Source organism: Penicillium canescens, assembly GCF_028828765.1.
Source record: "Penicillium canescens strain IBT 15451 chromosome Unknown utg000008l_segment0_segment0, whole genome shotgun sequence".
Lineage (NCBI taxonomy): Eukaryota > Fungi > Ascomycota > Eurotiomycetes > Eurotiales > Aspergillaceae > Penicillium > Penicillium canescens.
In genome coordinates, this window is record NW_026703970.1 from 1,800,000 (window position 1) to 1,816,799 (window position 16,800).

Sequence of the window (16,800 nt, forward strand, 5' to 3'; positions counted from 1 at the left end):
GGCGCAGGCTTCACGCGTTCAGAGGGGGACGCCATGACGGCAGATGACAGATGAAAATGCGCTCTGGAATAGGAACCGGGTATTTGAGATGATGGTCACCAGCAATGCACAGCGCTGGCAGGTCACAGCTGAGGGGGATGATAAGATGGAGCATCATCCAAAGGGGAACGGCCCACGGGGTTCATGATTCGTGTAATTCATTTGCCTTCGTCCGTAGCCTCAGCGGAATGAGAAGCTCCAGAGTTTGGTGTGTTGCTAGACAACTGAGGGGGCATTGGGGGGATTTGGTTGAATCCGTTACTGGTTGTACGGTGCTGGTTGGGGTGGAAATGATGTGACTGATGCGGACTGGAGGAGAAATGAGGCTGCTGCGGGTAATTGCCACGGTTGGGGGGCACTGATTTGGTGTTAAAAACGGGAGCGGCTTGACCGGGAACCGTGGGCTGACTCACTGTGGTGTCCGGGCATATACATCATCGGCTGCGGGGGTTGTCCTGACTGAGAGTTCTGGTGCATCATCATGGGCGCACCACGGCTCGGACTGGGGTACCCGCTATGAGGCTGAGGCGCAGGTGCATGCTGAGGGTATGCGTGGGCAGGAGAGGGAGAGTACATAGGCATCTGTTGGTTGTATGGACCCATGCCCTGTGGAACTCCCATGAAAGGTCCATTGGACGGCTGCTGCACCATCATCGGAGCTTGTGGGTTTACAAACTGGGGACCACCCTGGTAGGGTCTCATTTGGCCACCTTGAGGGGTGCCATAAAATGGGGGCATCGGCTGCCCGAAGGCCACTTGAGCTGGGGGTGCCATGGGAGAAGGGTATCCAGGTTGCATTCGAGGGGACGGGAAGACTCCAGAGTTCGAGCCAGACATGTGCATGCGATGGTCATCGACGTGAGGGGGGGCCGTGATGACCCTGAGGATGGAGGTGTCCGCCATTGGGACCACCAGAAGCAGGGAGACCGGGGTTTCCTTGCTGGAAGTGGAAAGGCATCTGGTGCTGCTGGGGGATATTGGGATTGTTGGATACGGAGCGTCCCTGAGACGAAGCTGTCACGATGGGTTGCTTGAACATTTGATCATATGTCTTTTCCTCGTTACCCTCCATGGTATCCCAGGTGGGCAAAGTCTTGTACGGAGGAGGAATTCCATCATTGAAGCTGTATGGCTTCTCGGCCTGTGCTGAACTCTCCTTCTTCATGCGCTTGATTGGATTGAACTGGTCATTGAGAGAAGGTCGCTCCGAGATTGGCTGAAGCTTCCGTGGACCAAAGAAGGCGGTGGGAGTGGAGGTGCGAGACACGGAACGGCTACGAGAGAAAGGCCGCGGGCTCGCAGTAGCGGTAGAGGGAGCACCGCCGGGGGTGAAAGTGCTCGCCGCAGGGTTCGGCTTGAACTCCATAGCCCGAACGTTGAACTTGCTGGATGCAGAAGATCCAGGTCCCTGCGGCTTGACAGGGCTGGCGATCTTGTGCTGGTCGCTAGCAGGACCGGTGGGAGGCCCACGGGCATCCTGGATTGGAAGCGGAGCAGGAACAGGAGCCATTCCAGCGCCCTTCCGCTGCTGCAGGTTGTCTGCTAGACGGTGACCAAGCATACCAACACCTGGACGCCCTGGTTGAATAGGTTGCTGGGGAAACGACCGTTAGGTCCAGCAAGCGGGCCAGTGGGAGGGTAGCCCTGTCGAGAGCGTTGGTAGTTCTGGCGATCAGCCGGAGCAACAGGAGGGACAGCACCAGTAGGCCCAGTACCACGAGCAGGAGGCTTCGGTTCGGTGGGAGGGGAAGTAGTTTTAGGCATACCCTTGTCATCAACCCCCTGTTGCTGAGCTTGCTGGGCCCGTTGAATGATTTCCTCTTGCTTCATGCGGTCCTTAGCCAGAATTGGTACAAGGTCCTTTGGCACAGGAGTGGAAAGCTTAAAGCTCTTCGAGAATTTCATCAGCTCGTTGAGTTTGACGGTGCGATCGTACGAGGCCTGGTTGCGACGGCGCTCTTGCATCTTGAGCTTCTCGCTGTTGGCAAACTGGCGGAAATGATCCAGCACCTCTGCCTCCACATTCGCAGTGGCATTTTCGGCAGAAGGTCGCTTGGCTGCGGGAGGCGCAGGCGAGAGAGCCTTAGCTGAGGCGCTCCCACCCTCGATTTCGGCAGAGGGTTGCAACGTGGTCGGCTCAGGCTGCTGGTCTGTGGATGCATCCTCCTTCATAACGGGAGCAGCAGATGTAGTGGCAGCGGCCTGCTTGGGAGGTGCGTTGGGGAGTGTAGGAGGCTGGGGAGCAGCTTGGCGGCGTCCAGGGGGGTATATTTGTTTGGCTGACCGGAAAGCAGAGGAGGGAAAGCCTTCTCCTCGCGGCGAACACCACTGTACTTGTCCTCTTCGTCTTGATCGCCAGTGGCGGGTGCCACTAGGCCGCGCTCCTCACGCATATGAGAGTTGTCCGAAGCGGTGCCCTCAATCTCAGCCGCGATACGAGATGCCCTCTCCAGCTCTGCTGTGTATGTAGGAGTGCTGCGGTCGAGACGAGTGGTATAGACGTTCTCATCGTAGTTGGTCTTAGTGCCGAAGAGCCGTTCGTTTGCCTCGAACTGATCCCATCCGGCGGTGCTGTTACTAGTTTCAATGGACATATGAACATCGCTCTCGGCGGGTTCCCAGCGCTGTAATGTACGCTCGCGCATGGCGAGGTTTCCAGAGATATCGCTATCGGTCCTGAATCCCTGAGAAGCACCTGCAGGCGAGGTTAGTATATAAAGCACGCGAATCATGATAATCAACGCATACCATTGGGCTCCTTGGCCGAGATTTCGGCAGTAGTAACATTCGGGACAGAGATGTCCACAATCTCCCGGATGTCAAACTGCAAGTTGTGGTCGGGGCCGGTACCCAGATACGGGGTCGCGACGTCACTCACGCCATTTGTTTGGAGTTGGTCCTCTTGGTCAGCGCGCTGGACCATCTTGAGCGTGAAGGACGAGTCATTCGATTCCAGGGTTGAGTTAGAAAAGATACCGCTGAACTTCTCTCCGGCCTTGGTAGTAATGGTGGTTTGGAGACCCTAGACAGGTTAGAAAAGGCATTGTGCATGGCAATGCGACAGATGCTTACAATGAAGCTGGCAAACAAGAACACCAGGCGATCATGGGCATGGCTGTCAGGAGTGTTCGACTCCTTCTGGTTTGGCCGTGGAGAGCCAGACTGTCCCCGGTGGGCCATGTTTCCGTTGGATGTGGAGTGGGAGGATCGTTGGGTGATAGGGTTGGTGCCTTGGGTCCAGGCCTTGTGGGAGTTGGAGCGTCTATGTCACAGAGCAGGCATATGTTAGCAGATGATCATCCAACACGACTAATAATGACGGTGGCACTGTGAACGAATCCAATGCTTTCAATTGGCGCCCTGAGGCACATGATGTGAAGCAACCCTAGTTGTAGGGCACCAACAGCGTGGGCAAGAGCAAGCAAGAGCAAGGCCACCGTGAAGCATGATCCATCAAGAGCAGTATCTCATCTCCAGACAAGAGACAGTGGCAGATGTATAGCTAAAGCGAGCTGTGGGGAGAAGGGTTAAACATACCGTGCACCACCATCGACAGGGCTACCAGACTGGCGGCGGTTGTCAGACCCCTTAGTACTGTTGGAAGGTCTCAAGGTAGATCGGCCAGAGTGAGAGCCAGAGTTGGCATTGCCAGAGGCATTCGCCGTTGGCGCAGAGTTCAGAGCAGACGCCATGGATTCACTTGGGTTAAGGTGTGCAACGGGAAGCCGCGAAGATGAGGCACGAAGCCACACCGCCTGCACAAACAGGGAAAGAGGGGGAAATAAGCAGCACCAGCGCGTGGTTGTATCAAAAGTGAAAAGGTGAGCAGAAAAATGGAATGAAGGAAGAGCAGAAGGAGTGATAGATTGTTTGGGGGGGGAGTCACAAGTCACGCGTATGGTATGGTACCGTGTTACCACTTCAATTGCTGGAGTACATGAACGTCATTCGTAGACAACTGTAGACAACTTCACATTTTGTATGTGCCACCCGCAATTAAGTAAAGAATATGCATTGTATTCGTATACAATTTCATATTTACTATGTGCCCCCCGCTATTAAGTGAAGAACATACACGTTGGTCGTAGACAATTTCATAATGTTGTATGTATCACCTGCAATTAAGTAAAGACGATATAATATAACTCCATATCCTACACTTCTATGATAGTAATTGTCTTACATATTCTACTTATTGTGTGATCCAGTGTGCGTTCCTCCAACCCCGTACAGTTTCTCTAAATACCAATACCAATAGAAAGGGACCAACCCGCATGTCGGTAATACATGACGTGACCATTTGTCCTGCAATTCGCTACATGTACATGTATATGTGAGCTGAAGTTGATTCTCTGTAAGTTAACTTTTGTCGTTTGTAGCTTTTCGTATCTTCATATTACTCGTGTTCCTGCTAATATATATATGCGTTACCATATATTCACACCAGAGTCTAACCTAGCCGTAGACACAATATGCCTACCCCACAAAGCTGTAGCCTACCTTATATAACTTCGTGTAGGGTATAATAGACTGTACCCTGGCTATTCCACAGTGGATAAACGCGGGTCTTGCCGAATGCCAGACTAGTCCGCCTTCAGACTTTCTAAGCCTTTGTATGGCCGTAATTCGTTACAATAGATGCATTTCGGGAATATAGGGGAACTAGATGCACATGTGATGCCCTTGCAATTATCCTAAGTACCATCTACTTCGTGTCAAATACTAAAGCAACGCGGTGACCTGGTCCCTGATACATTACATTGTACGGTAATCTATACAGTGATAACGCTAATCACCTGCAGACGCGGTAAAGTGGAGGCTGGGCATCATCTTCACTCTTTCCTCCCTCTTTCCACCTTCTGCGTCTATGCAGTCTTCATCGAGTCTCCCCTATCCTGGAGAGCCGGATCAACAGACTTCTCCCCACCGACCCTCGGTGTCTGGATCCGCATCCATGTCTTCGCAACAATCTGGTCGCAGTTCCTCCGCCTCGTCTCGGTCTCAGTCAAGCAAGAACCCGGTATGTACTTTTGACACCCACTCAATTACTTGCACTCTGGCTAACGAGCGATTTATCCCACACAGCCCGATAAACAAATCTCTCAGATCGAAAAGAGCGTGACACACCTCTTAGTTGCGACAAAACAACTCCTTGAAACCCTGACACAATGGTCCCGCAAGCAGGCCTCGGAAAACGATGTGTCGGACGTGTATGTGCGATTGGGTTATGAGTTCAACCTGGCCTGTCGGGCCTTCAGTGCCATCGGCGTCGACACCTCCGACCTGGGCCCTGTTCCTGACCTCCTTCGGACCATTCTCGAAGACACTCTCAGCCAAGATGCCTCCGCACAAAGCCTCGATCGATATCTCCCCCGGATTCGTGATATCATAATCAACTTACTTCACGGACTGAAGAAGAAGCAGGCTAGGTTACGCTCACGGCAGCAACGCGATGATGGCAGGCCTTCGACAGGGCGGCAAGCCAGTGCGGGAAGCATCGCTAGCGGACAGGCCATCGGCCAGCTATATGATGAGGCCGCAGCCTCTATGATGCCATCGACCGCCCAGTCCCCTAAACGATCCAACCGACGGTTTGGCAGTGGTGGTTCTCTGGAGGACCAACCGGCCATCAATCGAACTTCTTCAGCACCTTCGGCAAGTGACACACGGAGCAGCAGCTACGCCGAGAGAGAGACCTCTCGGCGAGAGGCGCAGCAAATGCTCTCTCAACCCTCCCCTATGGAGGGTGACACAACCCCTCGGCCAGCCAATAATATCCCACCTACCTACACAACACCGACTGGATTCCCTGCGCCTCCACCCCCACCACCACCGAAAGAGGATGATGCACTGGGAGCATTACAGCGAAGCGGCGAGCTCGAAAGACGTGCATCTCGTCGATTTTCCGCTTACCAGATCCAGAAACACCTGGGCACCTCTACCAACGGTGTTCCCGTCCTCCCTACCCAAAATTCACCTATCCCCAACCGGGGCCGCGATGTCCGCGAGTCGCTAAATGCAGTCCGCCTGCGAGGCTCTTACACTCACACAAGACAACGGTCCAACAACCGTCTCCAGGAAACCGCCAAGGGCGCACAGGCTCAGACCCCCGCGAAAATCCCGGATGTGGTGAAGGAAGAACCAACACCGCCGTCTACGGAAAAGGCTACAGAGCCAGCCGTCGGTAGTGCGCCCCCCGAGGCACCTGAAAAGGATGATTCTGGGAGCAAGCACGACTCCGGAGAGTCCGCTATTGTTCCCCCTCCGATCGTTCCCCAGCCCCAAGAGAAGTCGCTCGAGGAAGCCTTTGAGCCAGCGAAGCCGGCACCGCAGACTCCCAAGGGTGACATCTTTGGACCGTCCCAGATTGCGACCCCTCCTTCGGCTGCTCAATTCTCCACCGAACAGCCTTCGCCCGGTAAAGAGCTGACATTGTTCCTGCAATACAAGAGCAAAATCAAGAAGTACGTCCTTCCGGATGGTATTGCAGAACTTACAATTGGACGCCTACAACTTGCGTTCATCGAGAAATTCGCCTGGAACACCCACGACAACGGTGTGGACCTCCCTGAAATCTACATTCAAGACCCAATTTCAGGTATTCGTCATGAATTGGAGGATCTCACTGATGTGAAGGACCGGTCGGTCTTGGTTCTGAATGTGGACAACCTAGATGAGGTGAAGAAGCACTTTGACGACGGCCTTGGAAGCGTTCGTCTTCTCGTGGAAGGTGTCAAAGAAGCGCTCTCTGGTCAAGGAAATGCCATCCAGCGAGTCTCGGAACGCCAGCTCGAGGCCGCCAAAGAAATGGCTCGCCTGGCCGCTGCGCCGCCGGCCACTTCCAAATCGACTGTCACAGGAACTAACTTGAACGCTGTGGTTGCTGGAAGCGGGAGTCAGCTCGCAGAACTACAAAGCCTGCGTCGTGACTTGGCTGTGTTGCGACAGACGTACTCTAACTTTACAGCAGATATCAACAGCTCAATGAGCGCTGTCCGTGCCAAGGCAGGCAAGGTCAAGACTGCTGCTGAAGTCGTCACCATCCCCTCATACGAAGGTGACGCGGGCCGCGCTCGCGTCAACACCGGCAAGAAGGAACTCGCAGGTGAATCCGAGCGATTGGTCGCTCGTGTCGATGATCTTCAAGACTTGGTCGAGGATCTCCGGAAGGACGTGGTTACCCGTGGTGTCCGTCCTCTTCCCAGACAATTGGAGGGTGTTAGCCGCGACATCAGCACAGTCATGAAGGAGATTAAGAAAATGCAAGACTTCCTGGGTCGCGAGAAGCCCATTTGGACCAAGATTTGGGAGAAGGAGTTGCAGTTGGTTTGCGAAGAACGAGACCAGCTTACCATGCAGGAAGATTTGGCTGCTGATTTGCAAGACGATCTCGAGAAGGCTACCCAGACCTTTGCATTGGTCGAGCAAGCTACTAAGGAGCAAGTCATGTCCAACGGCACTGGTGGCGGTGCTGCACGTGCTCCATCTCGGACTCTTGGGATTGATCCCACCGTCGACCCAATGAAGGCCAAGGATGGTGTTCTAGGTGAAGTCCGTGCCTTGCAGCCCAACCATGAAAGCCGACTTGAGGCAATTGAGCGAGCAGAGAAAGCTCGGGCGAAGGAGCTTGAGACGCGACGAATTGGTCTGTTCCAGAAGGAACTTGGGGCTTTTGTTGAAGAAGGAAAACTGAAGAAGAGTGGTGGTTTCGAAGAGACTGAGCGCCTCCGCACTGCCAAGGATGATCGCATCCGAAAGGAAGTTTGGGAGAGGCAGCAGGCACGTAATATCGAGATGGCGAGATTGGAGGCGGAAGCTATCGCTGCTCAGGCTGGGCAGAATACTGAGGCCACCGCCGAGGCTGAGAGTGAGGGTGGTGATGGTGATGCCCAGGAGTCGGGTGAACCCAAGAAGACAGTCGACGGCGAAGACGCCACAAAGGCAGCGAAGGAGGAGGACTCAGCGAACGATGGAAAGCCGCTGCCCGTCGAGCCCGAGGAAAAGAACGAAGGCTCGGATAGTCCCGTCTCTTCGCCTGCCTTGGTGTAGGCACACTCACTCATTCTCTCACTCATCTCCGATTGCCGACAGTCCTGCCTGTCATCCGTCGTCATTCCTTACCTTCAGCGATTTTATATTGTGCTCAGGTGAATCCACACCACACCGCAACGGTTTCCTTTATGTTTTTGTTTCTTTCTGCATCGGACATGGCATCGGGGCTCTCATTTCGCATGTCCTTTTAGCGATACCTTTTGGCGCGTTTCCTGTGCCGGTCCTCTGCAGTTTGGATTTCTCATGTCATTTACTGACGATACCCTGCCGCACTCTGTGGCTTCCTGCATTTAATCCATGATTTTGGAATGATATGAGACATGCTTTGTTATTGTATGTGTGGTGTAATGTAATATGTAGCTTAGTACTCCGTACTTGGGCTTGACCTGACTCAATCTACTTGTAACTTGTAACTTCATTCAGCCTTATTTTACACATAATCCATCTAATAATGAACCAATCAACACCCAATTAGCCAATGTAAACAAAAGCTGCACACGAGGCTCAAGCCCAAACTAGCGCCTGCAGAAATCCGAAACCCCAGCCATCGCAATTGACCAAGCAGCTTTCTTTGTAGATTAACCCAACCCTCCCACTGATTTTCAGACCTGCAGATTTGCCAACGTCCTCCATCTCAAATCCACATACATAAGTCACTCCACTTTAACGCTTTTGTGTTTTGTGTTTGTCGACAATCAACATCGGGTACCAAAACCAAAATATATCCAAACAAAACCTGCCCGACACAAGATTTCTTTCTCGACTAGATCATCCACTGTCGTGCTCAGCTTCATTTCGTACAACGCACGGTCATCCAACATCCAAGCTGATCACCGCTTTACAGCTCCGCAAATCTAGCTCCAGCTCCAGCTTTGGCCTCAACGCAGGTTAGATCACCACGGTCTAATTTAATCAGCTGGCTACCCAGCTAGCCATGCATCTACTCCCACTCCTAACATTATGGCTCTCAATATCAAACCCAGCACAAAGCGTAGAGCCGTCAGCGATCCCGGGAGCGGGATCTAGTGCAAATGGTACATCATCAACAACAACAACAACAACAACAACAACAACAACAACACCGTCCTCACCGGCAGATCTTAATCTGCATCAGGCTATCGCATCCAAGTTAGCTTCAGGGCCCGCTCACGGTGTTCGAAAGATGAGCGCAGACGAAGGCGAGAAATTCTTCTTTGAGGATTGGTATTTTGGGGATGACAGTCGAGACTCATCGGGTGAATTGTCTGAGCGGGATTTGTACCATCGGATTTGGAATGGTACTGGGAGTAGCAGTGGCAACTTTATTACGGAATCCAAACCCGAAGATAAAGATGAGGATGGAGATGGAGATGGATATGAATACGACTACTCGCCTGCCCAATTCATCGCCCAATCATTCCCATTCGAGCCCTCTTTCCCTCCACTTTCAGGCTCGACTTTGGTCTCAGCATCAGACTCAGCATTGGATTCAGCATCAGAAGCCCTCTCCCGTCTCGAAGCGCGGGATTTCAAATGCCCCACTGGTACATCGGCATGTACATCTATCGGTCGATCCGATCGCTGTTGCGGGTCTGGGGAGACGTGTGAGATAGTCACAGATACGGGACATGGGACTGTTGGGTGTTGTCCTAGTTGGAAGAAATGTTCGGGGACGATTGGGTCTTGTTCGGGTGGGTATTCGGCTTGTGCGTCAGATCTTGGGGGTGGGTGTTGTATTCCTGGGTATGATTGTGTGGCTGGGGGATGTAAGTTTATACCTGATTTCTTTTTCCCTACTCCATCGAGGGGGTGAATATATGATATATATATGGGTGAGAGATGCTAATTTGGTTCTGGGATAGGTGCATACATCACAGTTATCACCGTGACTGTCCATTCCACGGTTATGGTATCGACAGTGACATACTCGACAAGTCCAGAGCCGAGCACTGAAACATCCTCCACCTCTTCGTCAAAATCGTCTTCAACATCGACGTCGAAATCGAGCCAAACAACAGCAACCGAAACAACAGACAGTCTAGCTCCACCCGCTCGACCAACGAGCCTCTCGACAGCAACAAGCGCAGCTACCGGCGACGACATCTGCCCCACGGGATTTTACGCCTGTTCCGCCGTTTATCACGGAGGTTGCTGTCGGACAGGCCGCAACTGCGATACGACATCTTGCCCAACTACATCGTCTACAACTATGACATCGAACGGCGTGACGATCGTCGTACCAGTTGCAACTGCAATGGCGAACTCTGGGGGAAATGGGAGCGGAAACCGCTGTGCCAATGGCTGGTTTAGCTGTGCAGACACTGTAGGCGGGGGATGTTGTCCTACAGGCTTTGCCTGTGGTGCTAGCTGTACTGCGACTGAGACTGCATCTGCAACGACTGTTGCGAAGGAGCAGGCTACTAATGGGGCGGAGACTGGACGGGGGATGTCGAGGGTTCTGCTGGGAGTTAGTATACTAGGCAGTTTTTTTATTGTCGTGAACATGAACAGAGTAGATTAAGTTATGATACATGTACCTGAACATGCAACCGTAAACAGCAACAAATCCTGTGGAATGTTCCCCCATGGGGTCATTAGTAATCGGGATAAACGCAGCACCGGTTGCTGTTCTCGGATCACCGAATCTCGCCGACGTCGGCAACCTTCTCTTCTCCTCACTTCCTTTCTTCACATCATTATTTTAGGTCTCTGTGGTAAGTCGATTACTCTGTTTTATTGAAATTTTTCTGATTTCAATCTCCATTCGCTCGCAATCGTTAAATCGTCCCATACTAACTATCATGTCGGTTGACAGGTCTCCGAGCCTCCGCCCATCATGTCCGACGCTCCCCAGAAGCCCCTCCCCTTCGTCTACCAGTTTGCCGCCGGTGCGGTGGCTGGTGTATCCGAGGTATGTTTATTCCATGCTGCGAAGCAATTCCGACTCTCGATTGTTGTGTCGGAGTCCCACATGAGGTGAAATCCAGTGGCTAATGCGTCCCCGCACGACCAGATCTTGATCATGTATGCAACTTCCTCGCTCCCTTCCTTGGCTCTATAGGCCATTTTCTCGGAGATTCAGGTGATATGATATTGGAAAAGGACTCAATTGACAATGCGCGATGTGCAGGTACCCATTGGACGTGATCAAGACTCGAATGTAAGCAGCTACCGGTCGCATAAGCAGGTCTTCCGACGTTGGCTAATCTGATACTTTCCTCTACAGTCAACTCCAGACCAAGGCTGCTGTTGCCGGTGCTGAGCACTACAATGGCATGTTCGATTGCTTCCGCAAGATTGTCAAGCACGAGGGGTATGTCATACCCCAGCGACCAGCGTTGGATCTCTCTAACAAGTTATAACAGTGCCTCCCGTCTATACCGCGGTATCTCCGCCCCCATTCTGATGGAAGCCCCCAAGCGTGCGACCAAGTTCGCCGCCAACGACAGCTGGGGCAGCTTCTACCGCGGCCTGTTCGGTGTTGAGAAGCAGACCCAAGGCCTGGCCACCCTGACCGGAGCCACAGCCGGAGCCACCGAGGCCTTCGTCGTTGTTCCCTTCGAGCTGGTGAAGATCCGTCTGCAGGACAAGGCGCAGGCGCACAAATACAACGGCATGTTCGATGTCGTGAAGAAGATCATCGCCCAGGAAGGCCCCCTGGCCCTGTACAACGGTCTCGAGTCGACAATGTGGCGCCACATCCTCTGGAACGCCGGTTACTTCGGCTGTATCTTCCAGGTCCGCGCTCAGCTGCCTGCCATCGAGCCCGGCAACAAGAGCCAGCAGACCCGCAACGACCTCATCGCCGGTACCATCGGTGGTATCACCGGTACCGTCCTCAACACCCCCATGGATGTTGTGAAGTCTCGTATCCAGAACACCTCCAAGATTGCCGGCCAGACCCCCAAGTACAACTGGGCCTGGCCTGCCATCGGCACTGTCATGAAGGAGGAGGGCTTCTCCGCCCTGTACAAGGGCTTCACTCCTAAGGTTCTCCGTCTTGGTCCCGGTGGTGGTATCCTGCTCGTCGTCTTCACCGGTGTCATGGACTTCTTCCGTGGCATGCGTGGCGAGTAAATGCGCTCATTCCAGATGAATGTGATTGTGTTTGCGGTTGAACGTTGAAGGAGTTATCCAAAAGCAAAATTCAATTTGTTGCCTGCCTCATGGACCATCCCCTGTCCCCTCACCCTGACCCTGACCCCTCTGCCCCGATACCCTTTTCGAATAGTCTTTTCACCTTGGGTTCAGATTTGATATAACATGTGCATGTGAAGGAGGTTTTGATTCGTTTTCTTGTCTCTCTTTGCTCCTTGTCTTGATATTTAAACATGGTTGCTAGATAGACATAGAAAACAAAAGATTTCGTATTTTTTTTTTTTTTTTTTTTTTTTTTTTTTTTTTTTTCTCTGATACCCAAAGATAGTGATTGAGTAGCAGTTCATCTGCTGTGAAAATATCACGTCAAGTACCACGATGTATCAAAATTACATTCGCCCCCGGTCGAAACGCTGCCTTGTAGATAATAAGAGCAAGATCTACAACGAAAAGGGAAATAAACCAAGAAAATGCAGATATAATTATACTGCCCGTTAAGCCAACAGAATAGAGTACAGTACACATAAGGCATACACCAAACATATCCAACCTCACATCCTAACCTAAACCATAACCCCCTCCTTATTCTCAGCAGATGGCCCATCCCCCTTCCCAGAATCATCAACCTCAACCTTCTCCTCAGGCTCCCACATAGCCTCACGCATAAATGTACTCCTCGCCCGAATCTGCGGGCCCTTCATAACAAGCACAGCAGGAACAACAGACAAAGCAACCCCAATAAAGCCCAGCAAAGTCCCAGCCCAGCCAAAACCAAGATTACTAAAAAGTTGCGGCGAAGCCAACGGCAAGAACGCACCAAACGAATTCCTGCCTAGCGAAGCAGCAGACAACGCACTCGCCGCGTACCGCTCATACGCATCCGTCAGGTAGTTCACCACAGCCATGTAGATCGAATAAATGCCAATTCCAGTTGCGGTGATACCGATCGTTGGGACGATCCAGTGGATATCAGGCTGGCTGGCCCATCCGTACCAGAATAATCCCGCTGCGAAGAGTAAACTTCCAGGGATAGCGGTATAAAGCCGAGCCTCTGGAATCGGGCGACCCGGTTTCTCGGTGTTTCGTCTAGATGAGCGGAAATAGAACCAATCCTGCAGCGGGTTGATGATTGTTCCGATGATTGCGCCGACTGAAATGGCTAGCTGGACGAGTCCTGTTGCTAGTGTGCTCCAGTTGTAGTTTGTGCTGTAAGTTTGCACTACGCTGCTGAAGAATAGGTAGAGGATTCCCCAGGCGAAACTGATCCACAGCGTAAAGAAGATTACCACGGGCTCTGTGGTGAGCATGCGGGTTGGGCGTTGGAAGGAGATTTGGAGGAGTTTGAATTTGCTCGGTGCGTCAATTTCAGCAGCGGCGTAGACGGGTTTGCCTGTTTCTTTGCGGATCTTGCGCGCGCGCTTTTTGAGGATTACGTCGGGTCGGGTTTCGCGGAGGATTAGCCAGAAGACGGGGATTAGGGCTGCGTTGTAGATGATTTGGATGTAGAAGATCCTGTATGTTGTTAGATCGTTGTTTCTTGTTTGGGGTTCGAGTGTCGGTCTTTTTCTATAGATAGACAGGCAGAGAAAAAGAGAAAAAACTCACCAACGCCACGGCTCTGCCCTCGGAATCTGCACAATAGCAGACCCGATGAAAGGACCCAACGCAATGCCGACAACACTAGTGAAACCGAAGATAGACATCGGCAGACTGCGTGCATGTTCACCCAGCCAGACATCACTGATACTTCCTCCGACAATGTTGATCGAGACGGAGGAAGCACCACCACCGAAGAACCGCGTCACGACCAGTGTCGCGAAGTTCTTAGCGAATGCAGATGGGAAGAGCGAGATGACTAGGATGATATATGCCACAAAGTATCCGGGCATACGACCAGAGGACTCAGTGAGAGGCACGAAGATCAAAGGCCAGAAGGCGGCGCCCATGTTCCAGGATGTGGTGGCCCAGTAGAGGTTCGGGAAGGGAGAGTTCTGGACGTTGAATTCCTTTTCCATCCAGTCATTTCCAGAGCCGTATGTTCCGGCTGGGAGACCGGTCAAGATAGAGCTGTGTGGCTATATTAGTTTTGGGTGCTTCTGCATTGGGAAGGGTGGGGTTGACGTACATGAAGCAGACGGTGATGGTCAACAGCCATTTGTACTTCATACCCCAATTGAACGGGTTCTCAGGGTCATCAGGGCCATCCCAGGTGTGAATGATGATATCCTTGTAGGCAGGCATCTCGGCGCGAACGTCTTGGTTTATCAGTCCCTTGAGTCTGGGGTATCGTTAGTCCATTATTGCCCACGGGGAAAGGGTAGCCTCAAAATTGGGATTACTGACTTGCCCATAAAGCCCGTGGGCTTGGGAACCTGCTCAGCAATGGGCTTTTCATCAGCAGGCTTGGATTCAACAGGGTGCTCAGTCTCATAGACTGAGTTGCCACGGATCTCATCTTGATCAGCCATGACGGAAATCGTGAAAGACTGTTGCAAGTGCCAGACCTGTCACAGGGAAAAGCAAAGAAGACAAAGAAAAAAAAAAGAAAATAAATACATGAAAACGCCCGGAACTGACCGGGGCAACAATTCTCAATTTTACAAATGCATTTTCTCCGAGAATGTTGGAACCTCACGGTGTTCAATCCCGATGTCTCCACTCGGCATGCCGAGAGCCAACAAGCGGTTGTCTCACCCATTCGGGAACTCGGTCGGGTGTGGCGGGCTGTTCTGGTAATCCACCGCCACTCCACTCTTCCTTGCTGGTGGAGCTTATTTCAAGGGGATTTCATCATTGCCTGCATAGTATTGGGTCTTTCGGCTGACTGGATCCTTCAATTTTTTTCTCAGACCGCGAACTACATTCAGTGCTCCCTGCCTTGATTCCACTGCCGAGGTTCCACCGCGCCTGGGATGCATCTGGTCCACTCTGCAGTGAGAATTTTATGTATGACGCAGATTGATGGCGTCATATGCGTCAACTTGGAGGTTGGCTTATTGAACAAAATGTTCCGTTGGGTGGCTGTTCTCTGAAGGGATGCAGAGTTTGCCCTTAGGGTTGGTAATCTCAAGAGACCAAGGCAGTTTGACATCGGATTTAAATGGAGTTGACAGGTTAGCAAATTTTTGAGTGAAACATAATTTCCTCAAAGTTTATATTGCATAAGTTATACTGTACTGTAGCAGGTACGAAACAAGGGATTATCATTGTACAGCACCATGTAAGATAGTCCGCAAGGGCATTCGAGACAAAATTGTGTCTCTAGTTCCAAGCTGATATTACAATGTTAACTACAGTATGCGGCAGTACGGATCCGAACTGTTTAGCTGCCTGAGATTCGTGGGGAGATATGACGTAGCTCCCGTACTAAATTAGCGCATATTAGCGTGCCTATTCTGGTTAGGCCAACTTTTACTTCGACCCTCTTGTCATTTGGGCCCATATATGTGATGATGGCTAAACACCGTATGTCCGTTGGTTTTGTTTGAAAAGGCTAACGTCTACGTGGTAATTTTGCAGTAGTAGGGGGCTGGTCTGATATAAGGTGTTCTACATATCTCCCCTTCTGCTCTGATTTTGATTTTTCTGATTCCTAATTTGATTGACGCTTTAATTCTTCGTTTTATCAATTAACCAGAACACCCCAGGACGACCTACATGGAGAGATGAACAGCCAAGTTGGGATTATGCGACAAAGGCAACTTGATTTCAGGCAGAAAGAGTCGATCCCAACCTGAAGCATTTACGCGGTTCCTCGATTATGAATCAACAATGGGAAAATTGTCTTTGATCCCGAGACAAGTGCAGGGACTTGACCTTTCGAATGTGGATGTGTCCCAACGATACCCCACCACCGTTGGCGGCTGCAATTTGTTCACAGAACCTGCGTCTAACGGCTTCATCGGCAATACAATTTTTGGCTATCACTGTACGGCTGGTGAAAAGAGAGGGGAAATTTGATTTCTCTCATGCAGTGTTTGACGCCCATCGAGGATCACACAGGACCAAGACTGCCCAGAATGTCGTGAAGACAATCGATCCCCACTCAGAGTTATTTGGTATCGTTTGCTTTTTTGTTATCTCCATGATGCACCCCAGAAAAGGAAAAGATATTTCCTTGGGCTCGACAACCGAACAAACTGCCATAAGTCTTTCAAGATTACCTGCGGCTATAACAGCCAGCACGCGGCTTCTCACATTATTTTCTTGTCTCATTTGTTGATTGCCCTCGCACAGCATCAAAACTGGCAGACAAAGATACTTCGCGACAAACGGCATGTGCGACCAGACAATGGAACGAGCGACCTCGAGGCTCTGAACCGTTTAGCCCTCATTCATTTTTTCCCTGGGGCAATCTCGACTTGTTTTAGAAGGCCAATCATTCTAGTTGATATCTGCGTGGCGGCAAGATGCCAGAATGACTCCGCAACATTCCTCAGTGTTTCTGGTTGATTTCATCTTCTGACTTTCTTTCGCCCACTCATTTTACGAGGATTCTAATTCTTCTTGTTATACAAGTTTGACGAGCTTGGCTAGGTGTGAAGGGCTCCACTGCTTCCTTCCCTTATCCTGTGTTGCTGCAGTCTGTTTCGGAATTGTGGTGAGGGTACTGACAATCCATAAATTGTTGTA

General features: G+C 51.4%; 5 protein-coding genes across 5 annotated transcripts; 2 read left to right on the top strand and 3 right to left on the bottom strand.

Annotated features, from left to right (window-relative positions):
* Positions 1-197: 197 nt before the first annotated feature.
* N7446_011532 (uncharacterized protein) lies at positions 198-942 on the bottom strand (the record flags this gene model as incomplete). Its single annotated transcript, XM_058520274.1, has 2 exons — positions 198-397; positions 453-942. The coding sequence occupies 2 exons, from the start codon at positions 940-942 to the stop codon at positions 198-200; spliced, it is 690 nt and encodes a 229-aa protein (XP_058367798.1).
* Positions 890-3,731, bottom strand: N7446_011533 (uncharacterized protein; the record flags this gene model as incomplete). Its single annotated transcript, XM_058520275.1, has 6 exons — positions 890-1,581; positions 1,647-2,285; positions 2,324-2,734; positions 2,788-3,061; positions 3,112-3,301; positions 3,577-3,731. 6 exons carry the CDS (start codon positions 3,729-3,731, stop codon positions 890-892), a joined length of 2,361 nt encoding a protein of 786 aa, XP_058367799.1.
* Positions 3,732-4,906: 1,175 nt separating this feature from the next.
* N7446_011534 (formin-mediated actin nucleation enhancer) lies at positions 4,907-8,088 on the top strand (the record flags this gene model as incomplete). The annotated part of the gene is made up of 2 exons (XM_058520276.1): positions 4,907-5,059; positions 5,125-8,088. The coding sequence occupies 2 exons, from the start codon at positions 4,907-4,909 to the stop codon at positions 8,086-8,088; spliced, it is 3,117 nt and encodes a 1,038-aa protein (XP_058367800.1).
* Positions 8,089-9,253: 1,165 nt separating this feature from the next.
* On the top strand, positions 9,254-12,147 carry N7446_011535 (uncharacterized protein; the record flags this gene model as incomplete). Its single annotated transcript, XM_058520277.1, has 7 exons — positions 9,254-9,614; positions 9,933-10,537; positions 10,886-10,981; positions 11,084-11,094; positions 11,201-11,230; positions 11,297-11,383; positions 11,436-12,147. The coding sequence occupies 7 exons, from the start codon at positions 9,254-9,256 to the stop codon at positions 12,145-12,147; spliced, it is 1,902 nt and encodes a 633-aa protein (XP_058367801.1).
* A 584-nt stretch (positions 12,148-12,731) lies between these two features.
* Positions 12,732-14,643, bottom strand: N7446_011536 (uncharacterized protein; the record flags this gene model as incomplete). Its single annotated transcript, XM_058520278.1, has 4 exons — positions 14,512-14,643; positions 14,294-14,446; positions 13,774-14,235; positions 12,732-13,680 (listed from the first exon to the last, which is right to left on the bottom strand). The coding sequence occupies exons 1-4, from the start codon at positions 14,634-14,636 to the stop codon at positions 12,732-12,734; spliced, it is 1,689 nt and encodes a 562-aa protein (XP_058367802.1). The 5' UTR covers positions 14,637-14,643.
* Between the last annotated feature and the right edge of the window lie 2,157 nt (positions 14,644-16,800).